The 27,024-nt window shown below is 36.7% G+C and overlaps 1 protein-coding gene across 8 annotated transcripts in view; it reads left to right on the forward strand.

Moving 5' to 3' along the window:
- Positions 1–27,024, forward strand: part of TASP1 (taspase 1) — a 310,143-nt gene that overhangs the window by 213,198 nt on the left and 69,921 nt on the right. For all 8 annotated transcript variants that reach the window (XR_009603954.3, XR_009603956.3, XM_060611829.3 and 5 more), the window contains one exon: positions 22,614–22,687. Coding sequence is in view for 6 of the 8 variants with exons in the window: in XM_060611829.3 (XP_060467812.3) it covers positions 22,614–22,687 (74 nt within the window). In the remaining 2 variants the exon portion in view is untranslated. The remainder of the gene's footprint in view (positions 1–22,613; positions 22,688–27,024) is intronic.

The raw sequence follows: 27,024 nt of genomic DNA on the forward strand, positions 1-27,024 counted from the left end.
CGCCCTCCTTGTAAAATTGTGGTGAAGAAGGGTCAAATGAGTGTTTTGCAGATTTGCAGATGTCCATCCAGATGTGTGGTTTTGTGTCTAGCCAAATGTAGTAGTGGGGTTAAAAAGCAGCCAGTCTTCCATTTGCCAAGGCACAAAACTGTGGGGCTGCCTCTGCCCACAGGGGTGCCTTTTTCATTCATTCATACAGAGGGGACGTTTTTTAAAACTCCATAAAGGTGCCACAGAAGTTAGGAGGGGGTCTTATATGTTTTTTTTTTAATTGACTTTTTAATTACCTATATATACATTCCGAAAAGTACACAAGTTATAATTGCAACTACTTGATGAATTATTATAAACCGAACCCACCCATACAACCAGCAGACAGATATAGTAGAACTTTACCACGACCCCAAAATCTCCCTGGCAATCACCTCCATTCTTTGCCTCTCCAGAGTTAGCCACTATGCCGATTTTAAAACCATGATTAGCTTTGCTTGGGTTTATATTTTACATAAATGGAATCATGGAATATGTACTATATGTATCTGATGTGTTCAGTCAGCATTAAGCCTGTTATATTTATCCATGTTACATGTGGCAGTAGTTTGTTCATTTTCGTTACTGTATGGTATTCCATTATACAGACATACTACTGTGCATTTATCTGTTCTTTCCTAAGTATTTTTTTAGTATAAGTGTTATAGATCATCCACAGGAACTGTGGTAGTTAAACCCTTTGTATAAATTTTCTTACGGAAAGTGTGGGTGCTGCCTGATCTATATTGTATGGTTGTTGTGAATTGATATAGTACAAGTTGAGTCTGTAAATTAGAAAATCAAGCATTTCATATGACTTTGAGAAAAGTATTTTTTTCTAGGAGCCCAAAGAGCTTTCGTAAAATTTCTCCCCTAATTACTCAAAGAGAAAAAAAAAATGGACTTTGGTCTCTGACTACTAACCTCATCGTTTTGTTTTGTTTTGTTTTGTTTTTGGTATTCCCTTTCTCTTTCCACGCACTATATTTGGTACCCAGGTTGCTCCCAGGAAATGTATTTTTAAATGGCTGTCTTTTGTTAAAACAAGTCAAATTAGTCAATTGCTTCTTTGGTATCTTTAATCATTGGTGAATCTTTTGAATAAATCTTCCATAGTTAGATAGAAGGGAATTTGCTTTTAAAATATATAAGAGGAAGGGGCACCTGGGTAGCTTAGTTGCTTAAACATCCAACTCTTGGTTTCATTTCAGGTCATGATCTCAGTTCATGAGTTCGAGCCCTGCATCAGGCTCCACACTGATAGTGGGGAGCCTGCTTGGGATTCTTTCTCTCCCTCTCTCACTCTGCCCCTCCTGTGCTCATGCTCTCTCTCTCTTTCAAAGTAAATTAAAAAAAAAAAAAAAATATATATATATATATATATGTATATGTGTGTGTGTGTGTGTATACATATATACATACATATATATATATATATACACACACACACACACACACACACATATATATATATATATATATACATATATATGATGTACATGGGCCTTCCATAAAAACTCAGAACAACCCGGCTCAGTTGGTTAAGCGTCCGACTTTGGCTCAGGTCATGATCTCATAGTTCAAGGGTTCGAGCCCTGCATTGGGCCATGTATTGACAGCCCAGAGCCTGGAGCCTGCTTCAGAGTCTATGTCTCCCTCACTCTCTGCCCCTTCCCCGTTTGCACTCTGTCTCTCTCTCTGTCTCTCTCTTTCTCAAAAATAATAAGCATTTAAAAAAAAAAACCTCAGAATAACCCTTAGTACTGGGGACCAAGGGACTAGTTATTAAAACTGTTTCATAGACTATTCCTAGGATGGACTATCAGTTCTTTACTGAGCCTAGATTCTTGCCCTTTAGAGTTAATCCTGAAAATTGTAAGGTTGTCCTTTCCTTTTTGGTGGTAGAGTATAGAAAAGCATATATATAGAAAAGTCATAGAATTCCAGCTCATTTTAAATAGTTTTTATCACCAATGTAGTAATTTGTAAACTGATTCCTACTCTCTGTCTCAAGAAGAATGAGATGCAAAGTGTGAATTTCTAAAATAAGTGAAATCTTACCATTTGTTAAAAATAACTAGAGTGATTGATGTTTATAAAGTTTACCTAAAACCTGGTGAACATAGGTTAGTATAAACTTATAGATTATACCAAATCCATGGATTTTTACATTTGTTTGCTTCAAAAGAGTCATGTACGTTCAGTACAGATAAGAAAGCAAATCTAGTATAGAAATATAGGAAAGGAGATGTGAAAGTCACCTTGGCCACCCCAGTCCCAGAGTCACCAGTCTCTGGTTCTGGATATTCTTTTTTTTTTTTTTTTTTTTTTTAATGTTTATTTATTTTTGAGAGAGAGAGAGACAGAGTGCGAGTGGGGGAGGGTGGAGAGAGAGGGAGACACAGAATCTAAAGCAGGTTCCAGGCTCTGAGCTGTCAGCACAGAGCCCAATGCAGGGCTCAAACCCACAGACCTTGAGATCATGACCTGAGCTGAAGTCAGACACTTAACTGACTGAGACACCCAGGTGCCTCATGGTTCTGGTTATTCTTGTAGGAAACACCTTCACTCTATAGGATATGCTCATATTTCTATTTCTTGGTTAGTCAGTAGTGTGTGACTTCTTTTTAGGAAAAAAAAATTAAGAATGTAGTTCATACCACTTTCCACTTCCCTTTCCTCCTGGCTTTTGATAGATTTCTACTCTAACTTGAAATCATAAGTTTTAATTTTATTGCAACTGTAACATTGTTTCTTGATTTATTTCTTGATTCCTCAACTTTATACAATTTCTATCAACCATATCTCACCCCCCTTTGACTATGTAAGTTCAGGAAAGTTCTTGTGCTCTTCTTTTCTCCTCCTTCCCCACTCCAACTCTCACCTCAATCCCTAGCAATAATGTCATAGTTATTACCATCCATATTCTGTCCTATATCTAACTTGTCTTCTACACTTTGATTGGAGGTTCTGAACAGTGACAATTAGTAACCAGTATAGACAGTATCAAGATTTTATAAATATTATTCACTGCAGATCCCAGTAGTGGAAGACTGGATCCATAAGAAGTATCTGTCATAAACCTCTGCCTGTAAAGGGAGAATATTTAAAATATCAAGGTCAAGTGAATTCTTCCATGCTATACCCCATCAGTTGCTCCAAAGCAGGCCACAATTTAATTTGCCTCATCTTTGGACCATAACTTCTCATTTACTGCCTTATAGAACTCTCATGAGACTATAACTTTATAAACTTATGCTTCCTAATACTTAGTAATACCTAGTAACCAGGAGAGCTCAGAAGTCTTTCTTTTCTACAATCCAAATAAAATAATTCCCAAAATTAAAAAAAAACACTTGATTGCTGTATATTGTTCATTTTTTATCTGAAGAATAGTATAAGCAAAATAGTCTCTAACTTAAGCTTTTTCCGTGCCCACTCTCTTTTCTGAAAATCGTAAATAGTGTTTCCATTACACCACAAGAGCAGTTTCAATCAAACGCTATTGTCATTTGGTGGAGTTTCCAGAAATCCATTACTGAACCTTTCCTCTTGACAAATACATCAGTTACAAGAGCCCCAGTGGGCCACTTCAGGGCGTGGGATGACTCAAATATAGGGCACTTTCCAGGTTTATCCTCTGTTTACTGGTTTATTAATAGAATTGGCTAATCTCAGGTATGAAGGAATGTTAAAAATCCTCTTGTGTGACCTTGTTACATATGCTTTGTCCATAAACTGTTTGCAAGAAGTGGAGCTTAATTCCTCTCTTGGGACTCTTCTTCTAAGGCTTAAGAATATGGCAGTGTGATAGAGTGTGACTTCTGAGGCTAGATCAAAAAAGGCATTGTGGGGGTGCCTGGGTGGCTCAGTCTGTTAAGCATCCTACTTTGGCTCAGGTCATGATCTCACTGTTTCCGAGTTCAAGCCTCACATCCGTGCTGACAGCTCAGAGCCTGGAGCCTGTTTCAGATTCTGTGTGTGTGTTTTTCCCTCTCTCTCTCTCTCTGTCTCTCTCTCTGCTTCTCCCTTGCTCGTATCTGTCTCTCTCTCTCAAAAATAAACATTAAAAAAATTTTTTTAAAGGCATTGTGACATCCTCCTTGCTTTCTCTATTGGATCACTCACTCTCAGAAGGACCAACTGTCATGTTGTATGAAAACTCAGGCAGCACTAGAGAGGGGTCCATGTGGCAAAAAACTGAGCCCTCCTTCCAGTAACCAGCAAGGCATTGGGACTTCTTGCCAATAGCCTCAGCTCTGAGCGAACTTTCAGGTAACTGCAACCATGAGGGAGAATATGAATCTCTGAGCAAGAATCACCCAACAAAGCCACTCCTGAATTCCTCACCCACAGAAACTGAGATAATAAATGTTTGTTGTTTTAAACCACTACATTTTGGTGTGATTTATGCCAACACAGATAACTAACAAACCTTTTAAACCCTCTCACTGCCAAAGGGGCCTCTAGTTTGTCTAAATAGTTATAACAAATCAAGGTGCTCTGTTGCATCTTTAGGCAGCTCATTCTAAAATATTGCATCAGTGGATCCTGGTTTTCTTCTTTGACATCCTCTGGGACAAATGAAATCAGTGCCTTCCCTAGCTTGCAGTCCCTAGTCACTCTTTTCCAGACTGTCTCCTTACCCACCCCACCTCTATTCGTCTCCCATCTCCATATTGTCACCAGACTTTGCTCTCGATAATACATCTGTAGCTGGTCCAGAGAACCTAACTGTGGGCTCAGAAATGGGCAGTCAGGAGAGAAGCAGGCTGCCATGAAGAAAGGACAAAAATGAGAACTAGACCTAATTGTGGCTTGGAGAGACTAATCCTAGGATCAGGGGAATAGTGGTCAAAAGAAGAGCCACTAAAGTATATGTAATTCGTTTACTCTATGTCTAAGCTAAATGTTTAATAACTTTCTCTGTGTGTTAAAATAAAGACAAAACCTGTATCTGTTACTATCACTCACTCCCTACTTTTCAGTTCTTCCCTGAGAACACATACATACTCCTGCCTCTGCTGGTCATTTCCCTAGAAGACAGACAAGAACTACTGAACTGGATGGGAAAGTCCTCCTCTGATCTAACCCCAGAACATGCTTTCATTGTTGTTTCCAATTAGTCCTTCCCTCTACACATCCTCAATGCCCCAAGTTCTTGCCACTCCAGATTGGTTGGTCGTCTTCCAAAGGGTCCTGTTTTTCCCCAGTAACCTTCATGTGCTTTTACCTGTGCTTGGGATGCCTTGGGCCAATTACATTCCTTCTTTTAAGACCCAGGACAGATGTGAATATTCTTGGAATCCTTTGGAAATCCTTTCCCCAGGTGATTTGTTCCTTCCTTGTGTGTGTGTGTGTGTGTGTGTGTGTGTGTGCATTTTTTTTTTTTTTGCAACATGCATTTGGCATCCCTTGCAACACTTGCCGTGACACATCCTAGACATGTGTTAAAGTGTCTGTCCCTCCCTCTAGGCTCACACCTCTTAAGCTTTTTTCTGAGCCCAAATATTTGACAGGAATAGATCACAGATTTTTGAGTGCCAGTGACTCACATGGAGGATCCAGGGGTTTAAAATACCTTTCCAAGCACTAGAAGCTTCAGCTGCCTCTGAGAATCACACCACCAGATTGTGAATCATTTGAGGGCAATGACTGTGTCCTATCCAACCTTATACCCACCCACCATAGTAGCCTCTAATTATTAGGTGAACGAGTTAAGTGCCAAGTGGAATTTCTCTATTGATTCTTTAACAGAAATGCTAAAAGAAATTGACACTCTTCCAGAAAAATGAAATGTCATATAAGGTATCTTCACGTGCTCTAAAAACAAACAAACAAACAAACAAACAATATGGCTTGGAAATGTTGGATAATGACGAGTGTTTGGGAACAAGTTTTGGAGACAGTTTAAATGGATCGCAGGAGACAGCCTCTGCAAACAGCCTTGCAAAATGACAATTTGGATGTGAATGTGTTTGCAACACCCATCTCTCCACCTCCCACCTCCCAGATCATGAGATGCTGGCAAATCTCAGCCTACAAATCACTGTTTTAACGTAAAGCAAATGCTTGTCCCTGGAGTGAAACAACTGAAAAGAATTAATTTTTCTCTCTGCTTTTAGAGAGAAAAAAAACAATAACAACAATATATATTTTACCTGCTAAAGTACAATTACATGTGCTTTCCAGGCCTGTACAAAAGTGCTTTATTGAGGCTGCTATATATAGTATGGTTAATAATTGTGTAAACAAAGTCATCTCAAACCTCCCAGTGGAAAGAAATGAGTCCTTTTCTGTTTTAAACTTGTGATTTGATACAAGTAATTAGAGTCTATGCAAATATATGGCATAAACAGCCATCTCACTATATGAGTTCATTTCTTTCCTTGTAGCTTGCCTTTACTGTGTTGGTGGGAGCCTCACAGACCTTGTGAAGTTCAAGGGTCCCTGCTTGAGAATGGTTACTAAGAAGCAGTGAGTATGGGGATCAATGAGAAACAGCCTCCATATATTTAAGGAAAATCTTAAGCAATTCAGGATAGGAGGCATAGGGGCTCTTAGGGGCTGTGTGTTCAGCCAGTGGCCTCTGTGCTGCTGTTGGGAGTCCTTTATCCAAAATAAACTTGAGGCACACAGTTCAGCCAGAGGCTGATCATCTGATGAACACATATGGTAATTGTTACTCCCCCATTAAGTTACCCTCACCTTACTCAGAGAATGACTCCAGGTTCCTTGCTATCCAGGCATATGTTCATTATGCTGATAATTAAGTGGTGTACACGATATTGCTTATAATTGTCCAGCTACCCCTTTTTCCCGTTTTTCATCTTAACTATGAAATGTTTCATATATTTTTAAAAGAATGTAATAAATTTGTGAGTTATAAAGGATAATAATAAAATGAACACCTGTGAACCCACCACCCAGCCTAAGAAATAGCCCATAACCCGTATTTTTGAAGCCCCCATGTGGGCCTGACTTTATATAAATGGTATGTACATGATTTTTCTATGTGAGAAGTTTTGCAATTTCTTACATAATTACTTCAAAGAATAATGAATCCTTCTATCACTTTCGACTTAGCTCTATCAAATTAAACTGTTCTTCACTTGCCAGTTAGAGCTTAAATGTGGCATTCCCTTCCCCCCTTCTTAGAACAAGCAAAGTTCTTTATCAAGTACTCTTCTTGTCACTGTTACCAAAACATGCTATGGTTTAAGAATAAAAAATGTTAGATTGAGTTGATGCTTCCTGGAACATTAAAAAGATAAAAGGTCATTTTACTGTAAGTTAAAATTCCAAACTGCCTTTTGGTTTTACTGGCATTAAAAATTTGGCGAGCACACACAAACACATGCACTTCAAAGGAGCTTCATTCTTGGGGCCCCGGCAGTATCACTTATTTCCATTTCATGGCACATGCCACCATGAGCACTTACGAGGAGGCATTCTGTTGGGCTCACATGATCATAAAAATAACTCCTCAAGAGAAGGCAAATTAGCTATTAGGCTGGTAGTGGAAAAGAGGTAGTGCTGGATGCTTGTCTGACGTTAATAACTTGTCTTAGAAATATAACTAAAACTGTCTGTAAAGAGGGTCCAGTGTCATGGCTGGAAACTGCTTTCTTTTCTTTTTATTTAATTTCCAGTTAGTTAACATACAGTATAATATTAGTTTCAGGTGTACAATACAGTGATTCAGTACTTCCATACAACATCCTGGGAGGTGGGTGGAAAATTATTTCTTTAGTGCCTCAGCAATGCTTTGGAATTATTATATCTTCATTATAGTCTTGATAGAGGCTGACATTTTGGTTCTTATTTAGGGATCAGATGGAAATAAGCAAATTAAGTAGTTGTTTTTAAATGCAAAGTAAATAAGCAGACATGATATTTAAACTTTTTAATAACTGAGTTGCATTAATCTATTGATGTAGTGCTCTGAGATTTATATTTTTCAGAATTAGTTGTCATTTTTAAGACAAAAATGTTGATTACAAATAGATATAATCTGCTTTGTTTGCCTTATAAAAGAACATTTTTTTCCTTTAAATATCACTAACTGTAGTTTTTTAAAAAATTATTTGTTTTGAGAGAGAGAGAGAGTGAGCAAGTGGGTAGGGCCAGAGAAAGGGAGTGAGAGAATCCCAACCAGGCTCTATGTTGTCAATGCAGAGCCTGATGTGGGGTTCAGTCTCAGGAACTGTGAGATGGTGATCTGAGTCGAAATCAAGAGTTGGACGCTTAACTGACTGAGCTACCCAGGCGTCCCATCACTAATGTACTTAAAAAAAAGAAAAAAATTAGAAATAGAGGTTTATCTGTAATTTTTTTCCTCCATCCTGAGAACTATAGTTCTAGCTGTAATCAAACCATGTAGGTTTTTTTTTTTTGTTTTTTTGGTTTTTTTTGGCTACAAAATTTTCCATCTGATATAAATAATATAAAGATTTATGAATAGAATTCTAGTGGTTATGTAACTCTTATTACCGTGGTTCTCCTAAAACTCTCAGAAAAACATTTTGACAAATTTTATAGTCCATTTTCATCTGCTCAAAAGGAGATAGAGATTACTCCTATATGAAATAAATCCTAAAAAAATATTTGTTGAATGGATGAAATCATGTTTCAGTAAAACTTGTGTCACTGAATGCTTTCCTGTTCATCAGAGAACTTCTAGGTTCCATCCAGTGGTCCCTATTTCCGGAAGTTTCTAATACAATAAAATGATAAAGGAAGAGAGCTGAATTGTCCTTTGAGGCTTGTATTTGACCCACATCCCCTTCCTCCTTTTCAGTCATCATGCTTCTTTAGTATTGAACCAATCAGGGTGAGCCTTGGGAAGAGAGAATAGTTATTTTCTTGGCTTAGTATAGCCAAGGTTCTATAGAACCCATTCTTTTTAATACAGTTCAGTGGTTAAAGTTTTTTAGGGAGGCAAGCCAGCTCAAAACCACTTAATGGCCACAGGGGGACACACAAGATGAATCTTAAGGATTCCATGTCAGGACAGTAAAGCATCCCTGTGTGAGCCCCATACTGGGTTATAAAGAAACTAACAACCAGGGGGAAAAATCTACAGAGACAATAGGAGGCTGTTCCATTTATGGTTCCTCACTCTTCCCATTTTAAAAATGAATTTGTCTTTATTCAGCAAGCTATAACTTAAAGCACTGTGTAGAACGTCTAAGGGGAAGACATTCCACCTAAGTCTAAAGAGCAGCAGCTGACTTGGCAACTGCCTAGCCCAAGACAGTTCTGATGTTAAAGTTCTGTTTTCCTTGCAAGAAAGTCTGGGATGTGAAGCCAGGCAGAGGAGTTTTAAATGGGTGCGGGAGCCAGTGCAGATGGGGGTTGTTAACAACAATTGAAGAACAACAACTTTTTTTAGAGGGATGGCTAAGAGCTTCTCTCTGGTCAGAAAAGAGAATCTGTTTGGATAGAGAAAACTTGCTTGCACCCCTGGTAAAGAAATTTTATTTGACTTAATTTAAACAGAATGACCTGTGAATCATTTTGAAAGAGAAAGAGGTATCATGGGGGGAACATCTTACAAGGGATGGCTTGTAGCTCTAATGTTAACCAGTAAAGGTGGTGATTTAAATGTCCCCAGGAGTCAAAGCCTTACATAGGGACTAAAGGCTGTCTCATATAGTGGAGGGACACTATGACTAAAGTAGAACCACTCTTGGGCATTATACTGTGGGTGAGTTTCTTTATTCCAAACCATTAAATGCAACTTTCCAGAAAGGCTAACCTCTAAGATTATGTGCGAATCCATTCTGGATGTCCCTATAATACCATTAACCTGTCATTCATGAGGAGCACATGCACAGCACATCCTACCTAACACATTCTCTGGCACTGCAACAGGATCAGTAGTGTTGGCCTTTTTTCATATCATACTTATGTGATGTGATATGATGTGATGTGAAGTCAGCTGGTAGAGAAGAAACTTGCCAAATCCTTTGACCATTTTTCACATGTTAAACCCATTCAGGAATTTATTTCAGCATGGCTTTGGTTCTTAAAGTTTTCTGATGGAGATCTTTTCATGGTCTGGTCATTTTCAGTAGCTTCACAATCCCTGTGCTTTGGCTTTCTACAAAACAATAGGCTTTTCAGATTAGTAGTTTAAGTGCAGTCACCAGCCACTACCAAAGCAACATGGCTTTTTCACAGGCTCAGGCATTGCACTCCAGGCTATTCATTTACCTTGTATGCTGCTTGAGTTCATGATTCTCTACATGGAATAATTACACGTGGAAAAATCCCATTACTATAATATAACATCTGCCTGGTTTGCTGTGTTATTATTAGAATTATTTCTTAATACTCTTACCATAAACTTCCATTTTAAGTTTATGAAATAATTTCAATTATAGTCCTTAAAAACAAGAAACAAATTATAGACTTCTAGATATCACTCATGATAAGAAATACTACTGTTCTATTATTTTTTTTCCCTATGTAACTCTATCTTTTGCCAGGTTTTAATTATAAATTAAGAGTTAATTAGACAGTTTTAAAAGTTTGTGAGATAAACTGGCCTGAGACAAATAAATGTTTTGTATTCATTTTTAAAAACTTATAGAAGTTTTGCAATTTTTAAATTTCTATTGGGAATAAATTTTTGTTCATTTTGATTGTTCTTTAGACATAACAGATTTTGCCCTAATTATATGTGCCCAGTGTAAATTTATGTAGGGACTTATTCATGGCCTTTCATAAGATTTGATTATATTTTAGGTAGTCATGAGACATAAAACAATTTGATAGCATTAGATCAGTTTCATATCATAATAAAGCATTCTCATGAAGGACAATTGAAAATTTATGGTATTATTACATCAAATTTCAGAAGTTCAGAATGTCATAATCTATAGAAGAAATTAATTCTTAGATAATATAGATTGATAGGATAATTAAGATTTTTAGGGAGGTGTGGAGAGAAAACTAGGGTAGCAATACTTACATAGAACAAAATAGACCTTAAAACAAACACTGTAACAGAGACAAAGACACTATATAATCATTAAGGGGACAATCCAAGAAGGTAGAACAATTGTAAATATTTATGCATCCACATAGGAGCACTCAAATACTTAAAGCAGTTAATAACAAACATGAACTAATCAATAATAGTACAATACTAGTAGGGGACTTTAACACCCCACTTACATCAATGAACAGATCATCCGAATAGAAAATCAACAAGGAAACAGTGGCTTTGAATGATATATTGGACCAGATGGATTTAACAGATATGTTCAGAATGTTCCTTCCTAAAACAGCAGAATACATATTCTTTTCAAGTGCATATAGAACATTCTCCAGAAAGATCATATGTTAGCCCACAAAACAAATCTCAACATACTCAAAGAAATCAAAGTCATTTCATGCATTTCTTCTGACCACAATGCTATGAAACTAGAAAACCATAAGAAAAAATCTGAAAAGAGAACAAATACATGGAGGTTAAATAACATACTACTAAACAATAAATGGGTCAACCAACAAATCAAAGAGGAAATCAAAATGAAATTAAATGAAAATGAAAACACACAGTCCAAAACATTTGAGATGCAGCAAAAACTGTTCTAAGAGGGAAGGTTTTAGCAATACAGGTCTACCTTAAGAAACAAGAAAAACCTCAAATAAACAACCTAACCCTTACACATAAAGGCGTTAGAAAAAGACGAACAATTGAAATCCCAAACCAAAAGAATGAAGTAAATAATAAAGTTAGAGCAGAAATAAGAAAAATATATGAACTAAAAAATAATAGAACATATCAATGAAACCAGGAGCTGCTTCTTTGAAAATATCAACAAAATTGATAAACCATTAGCCAGACTCATCAAAAAAGAGAGAGGACTCAAAATCAGAAATTAAAGAGGAGAAATAACAAATGATAGTACAGAAATACAAAGGATTGTAAGAGAATATGAGGAAAAGTTATATGCCAATAAATTGGACAATTTGGAAGAAATAGATAAATTCCTAGAAACATATAAACTACCAACATTGAATCAGGAGAAATACAAAATTATATAAATAATCAGCAGTGAAATTAATCAGTAGTCAAAAAAATCATCACAAACAAAAGTCTAAGACCAGATGGCTTCACAGGCAAATTATAACAAATATTTAAAGAAGCATTAATACCTATTCTTTTCAACATGAATAGACACTTTCCCAATGAAGACATCCAGATGGCTAACAGGAAAAGATGTACAACATCACTCATCACCAAGGAAATACAAATCAAAACCACGATGAGATACCACCTCACACCTGTCAGAATGGCTAAAATTAACAACACAAGAAACAACAGGTGTTGGCAAAGATACGGAGAAAGAGGAAACTCTCTTGCACTGTTGGTAGGAATGCAAACTGGTGTAGCCACTCTGAAGAACAGTATGGAGGTTCCTCAAAAAACTACAAATAAAACTACCCTAGATCCAGCAATTCCATTACTATGTATTTACCCAGAGGATACAAAAAATATGGATATGAAGGGGTACCTGAATCCTAATGTTTATAGCAGCATTATCAACAAGCAGCAGACTATGGAGAGAACCCAAATGTGCATTGACTGATAAATGGATAAAGAAGATGTGGTATATATAAATGATGGAATAGTACTCAGCCATCAAAAAGAATGAAATCTTGCCATTTGCAACAACCTGGATGGAGCTAGAATGTATTATGCTAAGTGAGATAAGTCAAGCAGAAAGAGAAATACCATATGATTTCACTCATGTAGAATTTAAGAAACAAGACAGATAATCATATGGGAAGGGGAGGAAAAAAACAAGAAGAGAAGGAAACAAATCACAAGAAACTCTTGATGATAGAGAATAAACTGAGCGTTGATGGAGGGAGGTGAGTGGGGGATGAGCTAGATAGGTGATGGATATTAAGGAAGGCCCTTTTGATGAGCACTGGGTGCTGTATGTAATGATGAATCACTGAATTCTACTCCTGAAACCAATATTGCACTGTATTTTGCCTAAAATTTAATTTAAAAAAAGTATTCTCAAACGATTCCAAAAAATGAAAAAGGAAAACTTCCAAATTTATTCTATGAGGCCTGCATTACCTGATACCAAAAGCAGATAAAAACACTACCAAAAAAGAGAAATGCAGGCCAATATCTTTGATGAACATAGATGCAAAAACTTCTCAATAAAATACTAGCATATTGAATACAAAACTACATTTTAAAAAGTTATTCACCATGATCAAGTGGAATTTATTCCCAGGATGCAAGCATTGTTCAGTTTTCACAAATCAATGTGATATATCACATCAACAAGAGAATGGATAAAAAGCATATGGTCATTTTGATAGATTCAGAGAAAACACTTGACAAAATACAACATCAATTCATGATAAAAATCCTTAACAAAGTAAGTTTAGAGGGAACATTCCTCAACATAATAAAGGCCATATATGAGAAACCCACAGCTAACATCCTACTCGATGAAAAACTTAAAGCTTTCCCCCTAAGATAAGGAACAAGACAGAGATGGCCATTCTCACCACTTTTATTCAACATAGTAATGAAAGTCCTTGCAAGGCTCTTCCAAAAAACTGCTAGAACTAATAAATGAATTCAGTAAAGTGGCAGGATGCAAAATCAGTGTGCAGAAATCTGTTGCATTTGTATACATCAATAATGAAGCAACAGAAAGAGAAATTAAGAAAACAGTCCTATTTATAATTGCACCAAAAATTATAAGATACCTAGGAATAAGCCTAACCAAGGAGGTGAAAGACCTGTACTGTGAAAACTTTAAAACACTGATGAAAGAAATTGATGATACAAGGGAATGAAAAGACATTCCATAACTTCAGCAATCAGACAACAAAAATAAATAAAAGGCATACAAATTGGCAAGGAAGAAGTTAAACTTCCAATCTTCACAAATGACATGATACTCTACATGGGAAACCTGAAAGACTCCATCAAAAAATTGCTAAAAGTGATACATGAATTCAGCAAAGTTGCAGGATATAAAATCAAAGTACAGAAATCTTGCATTAATATATGCCAATAATGAAACAGCAGAAAGAGAAGTCAAGGAATTGATCCCATTTACAATTGCACCAAAACCCATAAGATACCTAGAAGTAAACCTAACCAAAGAGGTAAAAGATCTATATGCTGAAAACTATAGAACATTTCTGAAAGAAATTGAAGAACACACAAAGAAATGGAAGAATATCCCATGTGCATGGATTGGAAGGACAGATATTGTTAAAATGTCTATACTACTCAAAGCAATCTCCACATTCACTGCAATCCGTATCAAAATAACATCAGCATTCTTCACAGAGCTAGAACAGTTCTAAAATGTGTATGGAACCAGAAAAGACCCCAAATAGCCAACGTAATGTTGCAAAAGAAAACTGTGAAGATGGAGGCATCATAATTCCAGACTTCAAGCTGTATTTACAAAGCTGGAATTATCAAGATAGTATGGTATTGGCACAAAGACACTTAGATCAATGGAACAGAATAGAAAAACCAGAAATGGACCCACAAACCTATGGCCAACTAATCTCTGACAAAGCAGGAAAGAGTATCCAATGGAAAAAGGCAGCATCTTCAGCAAATGGTGTTGGGAAAACTGGACAGTGACATGCAGAGGAATGAAACTGGACCAATTTCTTTATTTTTTTTAATTGTTATTTTAAAAATTTTTATTTTTTGAGAGATAGAGAGCCAGTGGGGGAGGGGCAGAGAGAGAGGGAGACAGAAACCCAAGCAGGCTCCATGCTGTCAGCACAGAGCCCAATGCAGGGCTCAAACTCATAACCGTGATATCATGACCTCAGCTCAAGTCAAGAGTTGGATGCTTAACCAACTGAGCCACCCAGGAGTCCCTAAACTGGACAACTTTATTACACCATGCACAGAAATAAATTCAAATTGGATGAAAGACCTAAATGTAAGACAGGAGACATCAAAATCCTAGAAGAGAATACAGGCAGTAACCTTTTTGACCTCAGCCACAGCAACTTATTACTAGACATGTCTCCAGAGGCAAGGGAAACAAAAGCAAACATGAACTACTGGGACCACATCAAGATTAAAAGCTCCTGCCCAGTGAAGGAAACAACAAAACTAAAAGTCAACCTTTGGAATGGGAGAAGATATTTACAAATGACATGTCTGGTAAAGGGTTAGTATCCAAAATCTGTAAAGAACTTAATTAAATTCAATCCCCCCCAAAACAAACAATCCAATGAAGAAATTGGTAGAGGACTTTTCCAAAGAAAACATCCAGATGGCTAACAGACACATGAAAAGATGCTCAATATCACTCATCATCAGGGAAATACAAATCAAAACCACAATGAGATACCACCTCACACCTGTCAGAATAACTAAAAGGAACAATTCAGGAAACAACAGATGTTGGCGAAGATGCAGAGAAAAGGGAACCCCCTTGCACTGTTGGTGGGAATGGAAACTGGTGTAGCCACTATGGAAAACAGTATGGATGTTCCTGAAAAAGTTAAAAATAGTACTACCCTACCACCCAGAAATTACACTATTAGGTATTTATCCAAAGGTTACAAAATGCTGATTCAAAGGAGTCCATGCAATATTAATAGTAGTGCTATCAACAATAGTCAAACTATGGAAAGGGCCCAATGTCCATTGACTGATGAACGGGTAAAGAAGTTGTGATATATATATGCGATGGAATGTTACTCAGTGATCAAAAAGAATGAAATCTTACCATTTGCAACAATGTGGATGGAACTAGAGTGTATTATGCTAAGTGAAATAAGCCATTCAGAGAAAGACAAATATCATATAATTTCACTCATGACGAATTTAAGAAACACAACAGATGAACATAGGAGAAGAGAAGGAAAAATAAAATAAGATAAAAATAGAGGGGAGCAAACCATAAGAGACTCTTAAATATAGAGAACAAATTGAGGGTTGATGGAAATGGTGGCAGGGGGAATGGGCTAAATGGGTGATGGGCATTAAAGAGGGCACTTGCTGGGATGAGCCACTGGGTGTTATATGTAAGTGATGAATCACCAATTTCTACTCCTGAAACCAATACTACACTATATGTTAACTTACTTGCATCTAAATTTAAAAAAAGGGGGGGGGGGCACGCCTGGGTGGCTCAGTCGGTTAAGCGTCCGACTTCAGCTCAGGTCATGATCTCACAGTCTGCGAGTTCGAGCCCCATGATGGGCTCTGTACTGACGGCTCAGAGCCTGGAGCCTGCTTCAGATTCTGTGTCTCCCTCTCTCTCTGCCCCTCCCCTGTTAATGCTCTGATTCTGTCTCAAAAGTAAATAAACATTAAAAAAATTATAAAAAAAGAAAAGATATTCAATGCTCATAGGTTGAAAGAACAAATATCATTTAAATGCTATATTACCCAAAGCAACCTACAGATTTAATGAAATCCCTATCAAAATACCAATAGCATTTTTCACAGAACTAGAACAATTCTAAAATTTGTATGTAACTACAGAAGAATCTGAATAGCCAAAGCAATCTTGAAAAGCCAAAGGATCATAATTCCAGATATGAAGTTATATTACAAAGGGGTAGTAATCAAAATGGTATGGGAGTGGCATAAAAATAGACACATAGATTAATGGAACAGAATGGAAAATCCAGAAATGAATTCACAACAGTATGGTCAGTTAATCTTTGACAAAGCAGGAAAGAATATCCAGTGGGAAAAGGACAGTCTCTTCCAGAAACGGTATTGGGAAAATGGACAACATGCAAGAGAAATAAACTGGACCACTTTCTTACACCATACACAAAAATAAACTTAAATGGATTAAAGACCTAAATGTGAGACCTGAAACCATCAAAATCCTAGAGGGGAACACAGACAGTACTCTCTTTGACATCAGCCATAGCAACTTTATTCTAGATATGTCCCCTGAGGCAAGGAAACAAAAGCAAAAATAAACTATTGGGACTACATCAAAATAAAAAGCATCTGCACAGCAAAGAAAACAATCAGCAAAACTAAAAGGCAGCCTACAGAATGGGAGAAGATACTTACAAATGATATCTGATAAAGGGTTAGTATTCAAAATATATAATTAAACACCCAAAAAACATAATCCAATTAAGAAATGGGCAGAAGACATGAAGAGACATTTCTCCAAAGAAGATATACAGATGGCCAATAGACAAATGAAAAGAGGCACATCACTCATCATCAGGGAAATGCAAATCATAAACTACAATGAGATCTCACTTCACACGTGTCAGAATGGCTAAAATCCATACAAGTGTAGGAGATAAAGAAATCCCCTGCGCTGTTGATGGGAAGACAAACTGGTACAGCTACTGTGAGAAACAGTATGGAGGGTCCTCAAAAAGTTAAAAATAGAACTACCTCTTGTACTGTTGGTGGGAATACAAACTGGTGCTGTCACTGTGACAAACAGTATGGAAGGTCCTCAAAAAGTTGAAAATATAACTACCCTATGATCCAGCAATCACAGTACTAGTGTTAAAAATACAAAAACATTATTTCAGTGGGATATATGCACTGCTGTATTTATTGCAGCATTATTTACAAAAGCCAAATTATGGAAGCATCCTAAGTATCCATTGATAGATGAATGGATGAACAAGATATATCACACACACACACACACACACACACACACAATGGGATATTATTCACTCTTGAAAAAAGAATGAAATTTTGCCATTTTCAACAACATGGTTGGAGCTAGAGAGTATAATGGTAAGTGAAATAAGTCCGAGAAAAACAAATACCATATGATTTCAGTCATATTTTGAATTAAAGAAACAATGCAAACAAAAGGGAAGAGAGAGAGAGAGAGAAATCAAGAAACAGGCTCTTAATTATAGAGAACAAACTGATAGGGAGATGGGTTGGGGAGATGGGGGTTAAAGAGTACACTTTTCATCATTAGCACTAGTAATGTATAGAATTGTTGAATCACTATATTGTACACTTGAAACTAATATAATACTGTACATTAACTATACTCAAATTAAAATTAAGATCTTAATGAAATTAACATGGCCCCCAAGCTCAGTGTTGAAGTGTTTTCCTAATGCAAAGAGGTTGTGCTGCCTTGTGGAGAAAGGGTGCATGTTAGATAAACATCATTCAGGCAAGAGTTGTTACGCTGTTGACGATGAACTCAGAGTTCATGAATAACAGTATCGTACATCCAGAAAAAGGAAGAGGAAATTCATTGATCTGTATGTAGGGCTGCTCCAAAAATTCCTAAAATAATGTCTGTGGTGCATGATGAAGCCATGGAAAAACTGGACAATTAGCTAAACTTGTGCATTCATAAGATAATGACCAATAAACAGAGCATAGGGGACAGCATTGTTTTGAGGCTGAAAACCAAATTAATTCATGAGCAGGTCATCTAGGGTCAGGAAAATGGTTAACTCTTCTTTGCTTGTGTTTCATTATAAAGAAATATAAGATGTCTTATACAGAAACACTTAAGGTTACTTACTGATTGAAAATGTTGTGACCAGAGGCTTGTGGGAATCGAACCCAGTATTTTCCTTAGGAGCAATAGCTCAGTATTTGCTAATTCAATGTTCATGGCAACACTGTAGAATATAACTACCACAAAGTGCAGGGATGTATTTTCAAATGGCTATGCTTCCATCATTTGTGAGAGTGCTCTTTTCTCTACCCCAGCTAACATAATGTTTCAAACTTTGATATCTGATAGTTGAATAATGGTAGTTTGCAGTTTTAATTTGCATTACATTTAGTATGAAAAATGTAGATCATCTTTTCATGTTTTGGAGCCACTTATATTCCCCTTGTTTTCTCTTTTTCCTTTTGTCTTTTTCTCATTGATTTGTGGCACATCTTTATGTATGAAGAAAATTAGCTCTTTTTCTATGCTACAAATTGCAGATATTTTCACTAGTGTGTCATTTGTCTCTATACTTTTTTCCCCATATGGCAAAAAAAAATACACATTTTTTTTTTTTTTTGATAGAGAAAGAGAGAAAGAGTGTGAGCAGGGGAGAGGGATGGGGGTGGGGGGGGGGAGAGAGAGAGAGAGAGAGAGAGAGAGAGAGAGAGAGAGAGAATTTTAAGCAGGGTACACGCTGAGCATGAAGCCCGATGTGGGACTCGATCCAACAACCCTGGGATCAAGACCTGAGCCAAAATCAAGACTTGGACGCTCAACCAACTGAGCCACCCCAGGCACCCTTATAAACATTTTTAATGTAGTCAAATGTATTGATCATGGCTTTTGTGGCCTCTTGGGTTTGTTACAGTTTTAAAAGCTTTTCTTAAGAGATGTATAAGAGTTGTGTTTGTGTTTGAAGTTTTGTGATCCTTTGGTGTTGTTAAGGAATTTAATCTTTTCAGTATATAACATTAATTACAAATCTTTCTTTCCATGCTGGGTAAATTTCAAAGCAATAGAACGATGGAAGTTCACCAGGTTTTGGAATCCAAAAGTCCAGTTTGAATTGTAGTTTATGCACTTACTAAAGTGACCTAAGCCATGTTACTTACTTGCTCTTAGCCTCAGGTTCCCCATCCGGGCATTAGTGAGTTCTATTACAAAAGACAGTGCCTGGCACGTGATAGATTCTCAATGTTAGTTGCTCTCTCTCCTGCTTTCCTGAAGCCCTTGACCAAGAAATATTTTGATAAATTAATGTAAGACATATACTTAAATAAATAGGATTTCTTTACAAAAGCATTCTATAATTTAAATTATAAAAAAATTTCTGTTGAGTTTCTCAAGCCAGCCTGAACTAGTAACTCATACATACATACATACATACATACATATTTGAGTTGAAGGTACTAAAAATTGTGTGTCAGTACAATGCACATTGCAAAAATACATTTTTTTGGTAATAAATGGTTTTTGGTAATTTGGTAATATATGGTAATTTTTTGGTAATAAATGTGAAAAAAGTAAATGAAGACTGAATTTTTAGACACTGCATTATTTTCTTTAAGAACTCCTAGACTATGTCTAGAAACTTCATTGGAAGCCCTTTAATTAAAAAAGCAATTAGTTAATGAAATCAGTCAGTGTACCCAATTTATCCTGTTTCGTAATTCTAAATTTTTTACATATTATATTTTCTTAAAGCAGGCTACATTTTTAGAGAGAATAATGCATTCTAAAATCATCAAAATCGTGTCGTAAAAAATAAAGCATAATGTGTTTATCCTTTAGTTTCATGACTAGATCAACTATATTTCCATGTATTTTTCTTTCCATGGCTAATTCATGAGCCACCTTAACATGTGGAGCATAAGGAGAAGTCGCAATTTTAGAAATGCCTTAACTTTGTATTTAAATACAATTGCTTTGTCACTACTCTAAGGAAATTCAGTAAGACTTGAATGCCTTTGCTCTATTAGGCAATTTAGAATATCCCAGACCTTGCTCTGGACTTCAAGATTTTTTGTAGTTCAAAGCAGATGTGTGAGGAAGAAAAAACATCTGGTGAAGAGAACTTGCTTCGTCGCGTGATGCTGTTTTCCTGCACTCTTCAGCAAAGCGTCTGTTGAGCAGGTTGGCAGGTTTGATAATTAATTAATGATGAGGGAATGAGCCACGTATCTGAGGATTCAGTTTTGCCCCTTACTGCTTCTTTCTTCCCCACATGTCTGGCAAAGCCTTCAGAGTCTAGGATCACTGATCCCACAGTTGTGTCTCAACTCCAACACTTGTCTTCAGGCTTAATTAGCTCAGAGATATAAACAGATGGATGGTCTGGGACCCAGAGGGTTTAGTGTTGAGCAATGCAGTTTTATTATCAGGGACTTTGAAATTTTTGTTGGAGAAGTACATCATCAAAACTTAAAAAAAAACCTTAGAATTTTGAAAGTACATACTTGAAGGCGACAGAGCTGTGTGTATCTGTATATTTGTGGGTTTTTCTTTTGTCACTTTTTATTTAAATAGAAGTTCAAACTTACAGGAAAGTTGCAAGAATAATACAAGAGACACCCATTATTCCTTTACCCAGATTTACCCACTGTTTTTATTTTACCCTGTTTGTCTTTCCATCCTCACTCCTTCCTTCCCCTCTCTTCCCTCTAGACACACACACACACACACACACACGCACACACATCATACACATTTAAACATGTGCTTTTTTTTAATGAACTATTTGAAGGCAAGGTGGATGTCAGCTATCTTTACTCCTAATAGTTCAGTGTATATTTCTTAAAGACAGGCCATTCTTCTAAATAATCACAGTATAGTTATCAAAATCATAAAATTTAATATTGATATGGGATTATTATCTAAGCCATAGTCCCTTTTAAATTTCATCAGTTGTCTCAGTATCGTGCCTATGATGTTCCCCACCCTCCCCAGACCTATTCAGGATAACACATTGCATTTAGTTGTCATATCTCCTTTACATGGGAATGGTTTTTGTGTATGTTTTGACTTTGACATTTGTGAAGAGTTCAAATCGGTCCTTTAGTAGTATTCCTGTAATCGAGTTTGTGTGGTATTTCCTCACGCAGTCTGGGCTCTGCAATTTTGGCAGAAGTACCACAGGAGTGGTGGTGTACGTCTGACGGTGTCTTATCAGGGGGCACGTGGTATTGATTTTTTCTTAATTGGTGATGTGAGTTTCGATCATTTGATTAAGGGGGGGGCCCATTGGTTTCTCCACAGTGAACCTACACTTCCCCCGTTTCTATTTTGTAAGAACATTATGGAGAGATATGTTGAGACTATGTAAACAGCTTGCTCATCTTCAAATTTTCACCCACTTGTTTTAGCAACCGTGATGATTTTCTAAGTCTGTTATTTCTTCTATATTTACTAGTTGGCATTCTGCTGCAAGGAAGAGCTTTCTTTCCTTTCTCTTTTATTTATTCATTTATTTACTTGCATTAGTATAGGTTCATTGGTTCTTATTTTATTCAGTAGTGATAATTCCTTACTATCATGATTTATTTTGATACTTTGGCCAGTGGAAGCTCCTCAGTCTGACCTCGGGGTCATTTTGATAAGTTGTCATCATTCCTTGAGCTGCCTTACTTTCTGACATGCAAAAAGATGTTCCAGATTCATTTTATATTTTCTCTGCCCCAGCCCCAGAACGAACATTCTCCAAGGAATCCTGGTTCCTTTTCATGGAGAATGGTATTTAGAAACCAAGACTCTGTGTGTGTGTGTGTGTGTGTGTGTGTGTGTGTGTGTGTGTGTTAAAGGAAACTACGTTATGGAATATTACATGTGCTAAATCATTGTGTACTGTATGTATGAATGTATGGTGCATGTGTGTGTTTAAGTTTACAAGTTTCAAACAGAAGAGCACTTATTTTACATGTAATAATCATAAGTTTTGACAAGAAAGAAATACATTTTTCATTTCACAGTAAATGGCATTACACAGTTTTGAGTTCTAAATCATCTTGACATTTATGAAGGACCAAATGGAAAGTAGGGAACTGTGTTAAATATAAAGCTATCTTTAACTGTTGTATTAAAAAGCAAAGATTTATTTTCCATCTGTGATCTGAATGTGCCTACTTGTGTTCTCTTCCACGGCAGTGGAATTTCTGTGGAGCCACACGACAGAGAGCATGTGTGTTGGATACATGTCAGCCCAGGATGGGAAAGCCAAGGTAAGCGGGAACACTGGGGCATAACCTGAAAACCTTGCAGCTGTTGCATGAACCTCTAACTGGCTAAGTTGATACAAATGAAATTTTTCAGCTTCTGTTGGGCAGTAACTCTGTGATCTTTATGGGAATCTGATTAAGCACAGTTAACGATGCCAAAGAAAAACAGCAGATCTTTTTAGCTTTTAATGACAAAGCAGGGGAGATTAGGAAACACCACCTTCCTTTTATTTTCATCTTGTTCTTCCTCATCTATTGTGAATAATTGGAAAAGAAGAAACTGGGGATTGAGAAGAGAAAGTGGGAGTAGAACTGATGGGCTGACCGGGCTGGGTGATTTTGCCGGGAGTGTTGGAATAGATCAAGGAAACAGAGGGAAAAACAGTGCTTGTATACCACCCTACATGTTCAAGGGCAGAGGCAGCCGATGTGCTTGCACATGCAACTTGTCCAGTGCTCTGGTGTGTTATGGCATTCCCTGGCATGATGCCCTTGTGGGAAGAGTCAAAGGTCTGTGCTCTGGGCGACACGTGCCTGTGGCATGCATCCCTCGGTGAGTCACAACAATCACACAGACATACACAGCACCTCGTGAGTTGCTTGGTTTCACTGCACCCACGGTGGGTGAGTCTGGGAGTAAGAAATATAATTTGTGGGTTTTATTTTATACTGGCCTCATGTTCTTCTTGTTCATAAAAGTTTTAGAAACAGCTGTGGCATATGATGTTTACTTGGCATTAAAGTGCCTCAATTGCAAAGCTGTAAAGTTGGGCCACCTCTTTTTTAAAGGACATAATTTATTTTGCACATTGGGAAATATAAGTAAGGAAACTTCTGATACAAACTGTCTGATAAATATTGAATCATTAACAAATCAAAGATGCATGCAGCAAATTAAGGGTACATGTCAGTTTATTGCTTATTGCTAACCCATCCAGACTGGCCTCTATATTATTCAGCAAGCCAGGAGCATCACAGGGCTTCTGTGAGTACAGCATACAAGAACATTTCATCAGACAAAGATTGACTTATATTTGTAATGGTATTGCTGAGTTCTCCTCCCCTTTGTCTTACCCTCAACTAATACAGTTTTCACACATTGTATTAGTAGGCTTATTTCATAAGAGAATGCACAGAGATTGCTTTGTTTCATAGTATATACGGAGAAGAATTATAATTGCTCACTTTAAAGGTGATTTTTGAGTTTCGAGCAACATTGCCTAATAGAATTTTCTGTGATGAGTGAAATTATTTATATTTATATTTTGTTATCCAGTGTGATAGTCACTAGTCACGTGGCTATTGAGCACCTGAAATATGGCTAGTATACCTGAGGAACAGAATTTTAAATTAGTTTAATTTAAATTACTTAGGGTTTTTTTTAATGTTTATTTATTTTTGAGAGAGAGAGAGAGAGAGAGAGAGAGAGCGAGCGCATGTGCACAAACAGGGGAGGGGCAGAGAGAGAGGGAGACACAGAATCCAAAGCAGGCTCCATGCTGTCAGCGCAAAGCCCAATGTAGGGCTCAAACCAATGAGCCGTGAGATCATGACCTGAGTTGAAGTCGGATGCTTAACTGACAGAGCTACCCGGGTGCCTCTAAATGACTTACTTTTAATTTAGATAGCCACATGTGGCAAAATAGCTACTGTATTGAACATCATGGGTTTAAAGAATGAGTGGAAAAATGGTTATTCAAATAAGTATTTTCAGAACACTCTTTTCTTCCCAATGGCAAAATAATTTCCAAATATAAATAAGCCTGATAAGCCATAAAAATGGCTTACAGCCATTTAAGTTTCTCTTACCCATGCATATTGACTCCGAGCTAAAATTGCTTTTTAATAAAAGAACAAGTAGGAGGTGGACTTCAGTATTTAAGCCAGTGTGGTGGGGGTACCATCATGTTATTTAAGTCCCTTGTGTGGAAATGTTCCAGTTATCCCTGCTGGTGGCCTCTGGAAGGCACCTTACTATTTAACATGAAATATGGGTAGTAAAGAGAGTGGAGAGTCCTGCATTGAGCCCAAAGATGTTTGGCCTCTAGTTGCATTGCTTGACATCTGGTCGATGTGGTTTTCATATTGCTGGTAAATTCTCCAGCTGGTAGTCTTGATTGGGCCAACAGATACAGCTGCTCCTCTTGCCTCACTTGTAAATTATGTCTTTGACCTTCCTTGCAGAGAGTTAATCCCTCTCCCTTTCTTCCTCCTTTGAGCCTGTGGCTACAAATGCTTTCCAGAAAGAAAAAAAAAAAAAAAAAAACCCACCCAAAACACTAATGCTTTGGCTGTTGAATTCTATTGATCAAAAAACCATCTCTTCTGTCATAAAGGCTGGAATTTTATTGTATTGCAAGTAAGACAATGTTAGAAATGAAAACCTGGGCTCAAAAGAGAAAGGGGCAATAGCAAAGTTTGTATTCCTTTTAAGAGAGTAAGTAAGCCTTTGGCGTACCCCTCTGTTTTCCTGACTTCAATGAAAAAAATGCTGAATTAATGGTATACCCATTCAGTATGATGACTGGTTTGTAAAACATGCTCTTACATAATGTTGAGGTCCATGGTAGCAAAATAAGAAAGAAGGCATCTTTAAAAATTAAACCAAAACAAAACTCAAAAACCAAACAACAAAAAACACACACATTTTTAAATTTAAAAACTATTTCTAAAAAGTTCTTTTTTTTTTTTTTTTTTTCCAATTTGGACTTATTGTTACCAACCTCAGAAACTAAACCACCTGGCTATTCAAACATTTTATTTAAGCTAGCTATGTTCAATCCAAGTTAAGTCCTTGAATTAAAGTTCACCTCAAAATCATACTGCTTTAAAAAGACTGGATAATATTGTAACCAAAATCCATATATGATTTGAATTAAATAGAAGAAGTAGTTTCTTTTACAAATTTCTTTGTTTTCTTCTCTTTTTTATAGAACATTCTTTCAATTGTATAATTTCTAAGCCTGGTAACATAAATTAAAGAGATTTTTTTATTAAACCAAAACTAGGGCATTGATACCAGTTGGATTTAAAAATCAGATTGCCTATATCCTACCCAGATAGTGCCTAATGAATAGTTTTTAATAAACACCCTGTGTGCATGGACTACTGTAATAAAAACAGATGTTAAGACTGCATGGAACTTATTCCAGTGTAATAAGTGAAACCTAGGTTTCTTTTACTATGTAGAGGTCACTTTTTATAACAATAGTGAAAATACTGTTATAAAAAAATTCATTCTTGAGGAAGAGCAGGCTGTTTTATGATCTTAACGTGTCTCCCCACAGAATTCTTATTAGTTGCAGAGAAAAATAAATATAAATGGGGAAACCAGGCAACAACTTGACCTTGTGATCAAAATTAATGTGACTAGTGAGGGGCAGATGGACATCATGTGGCTCTGGATGTGATAACCTGAGAAAGGCACAACATCATTTTTATAGTATTCCATCTGGAAGTGCATAACCTGAATCTAAGCACAAGGAAACATCAGACAAATCTAAAATGAGGAACATTCTATGAAAAGAGAAAAAAAGGACTATATTCTTCAAAAATGTCAGTGTCATAAAAGACAAAAGCTGAGGGAAATGCTCCAGATTAAACAATAGTAGAGTCTTGACAACTAAATGTAATACTTGATCCTAGACTGGATCCTATATGGGAAGGGGGAAATGCTATAAATGTGTTACTAGGTCAATTTACAAAATTGGAATATAAATAGAAAAAATTATATCGTTGTTAAATTTGTTACAACTGTACTGTGGTACGTAAAGAAATATTCTCACTCTTAGCAAATACAGACTAAAGTATCTAGGGATAAAGGGCCATAATATATATACTATCTTCTTGATGGTTCAGAAAAAATATGTGGATGGATGGATAGTTGGAGAGCAAATTACAAAGTAATGGAGCAAAATGTTATCAATAGGTGAATCTGGGTAAAGGATGTATGGATGTTCCTCGAACTGTTCTGTAATTTTGATATTATTTTTGCATAGACAATTTAAAATGTATTATCACTCTTGGCTATTATGGCACATTTGATTAGGTTTGAAATGAATACGTAATGGAATGATGCAGTGCCAGGAAGCTGGAGCCTGGGTTTTCCCTCCACTCTCTACACTTGGTGTGATCACTCTGCTTCTTGGGATCTCAGGAGCCTCATCTGTAAAATGAGAATAAGAGTACCTTATTATGCCTAAGTCCTTTCTGGGAGAAGGTATGATAACAACAAAGAAACAAAATCTGTCTCTGAATACAGATGACTGGACCCTATTAACTCCTTGATGTATCTATATCTGTATCTATATCTATATCTATATCTATATCTATATCTGTCT

The sequence above is a fragment of the Panthera onca genome, chromosome A3 (assembly GCF_046562875.1).
Source record: "Panthera onca isolate mPanOnc1 chromosome A3, mPanOnc1 haplotype 2, whole genome shotgun sequence".
In the NCBI taxonomy this organism is placed as follows: domain Eukaryota; kingdom Metazoa; phylum Chordata; class Mammalia; order Carnivora; family Felidae; genus Panthera; species Panthera onca.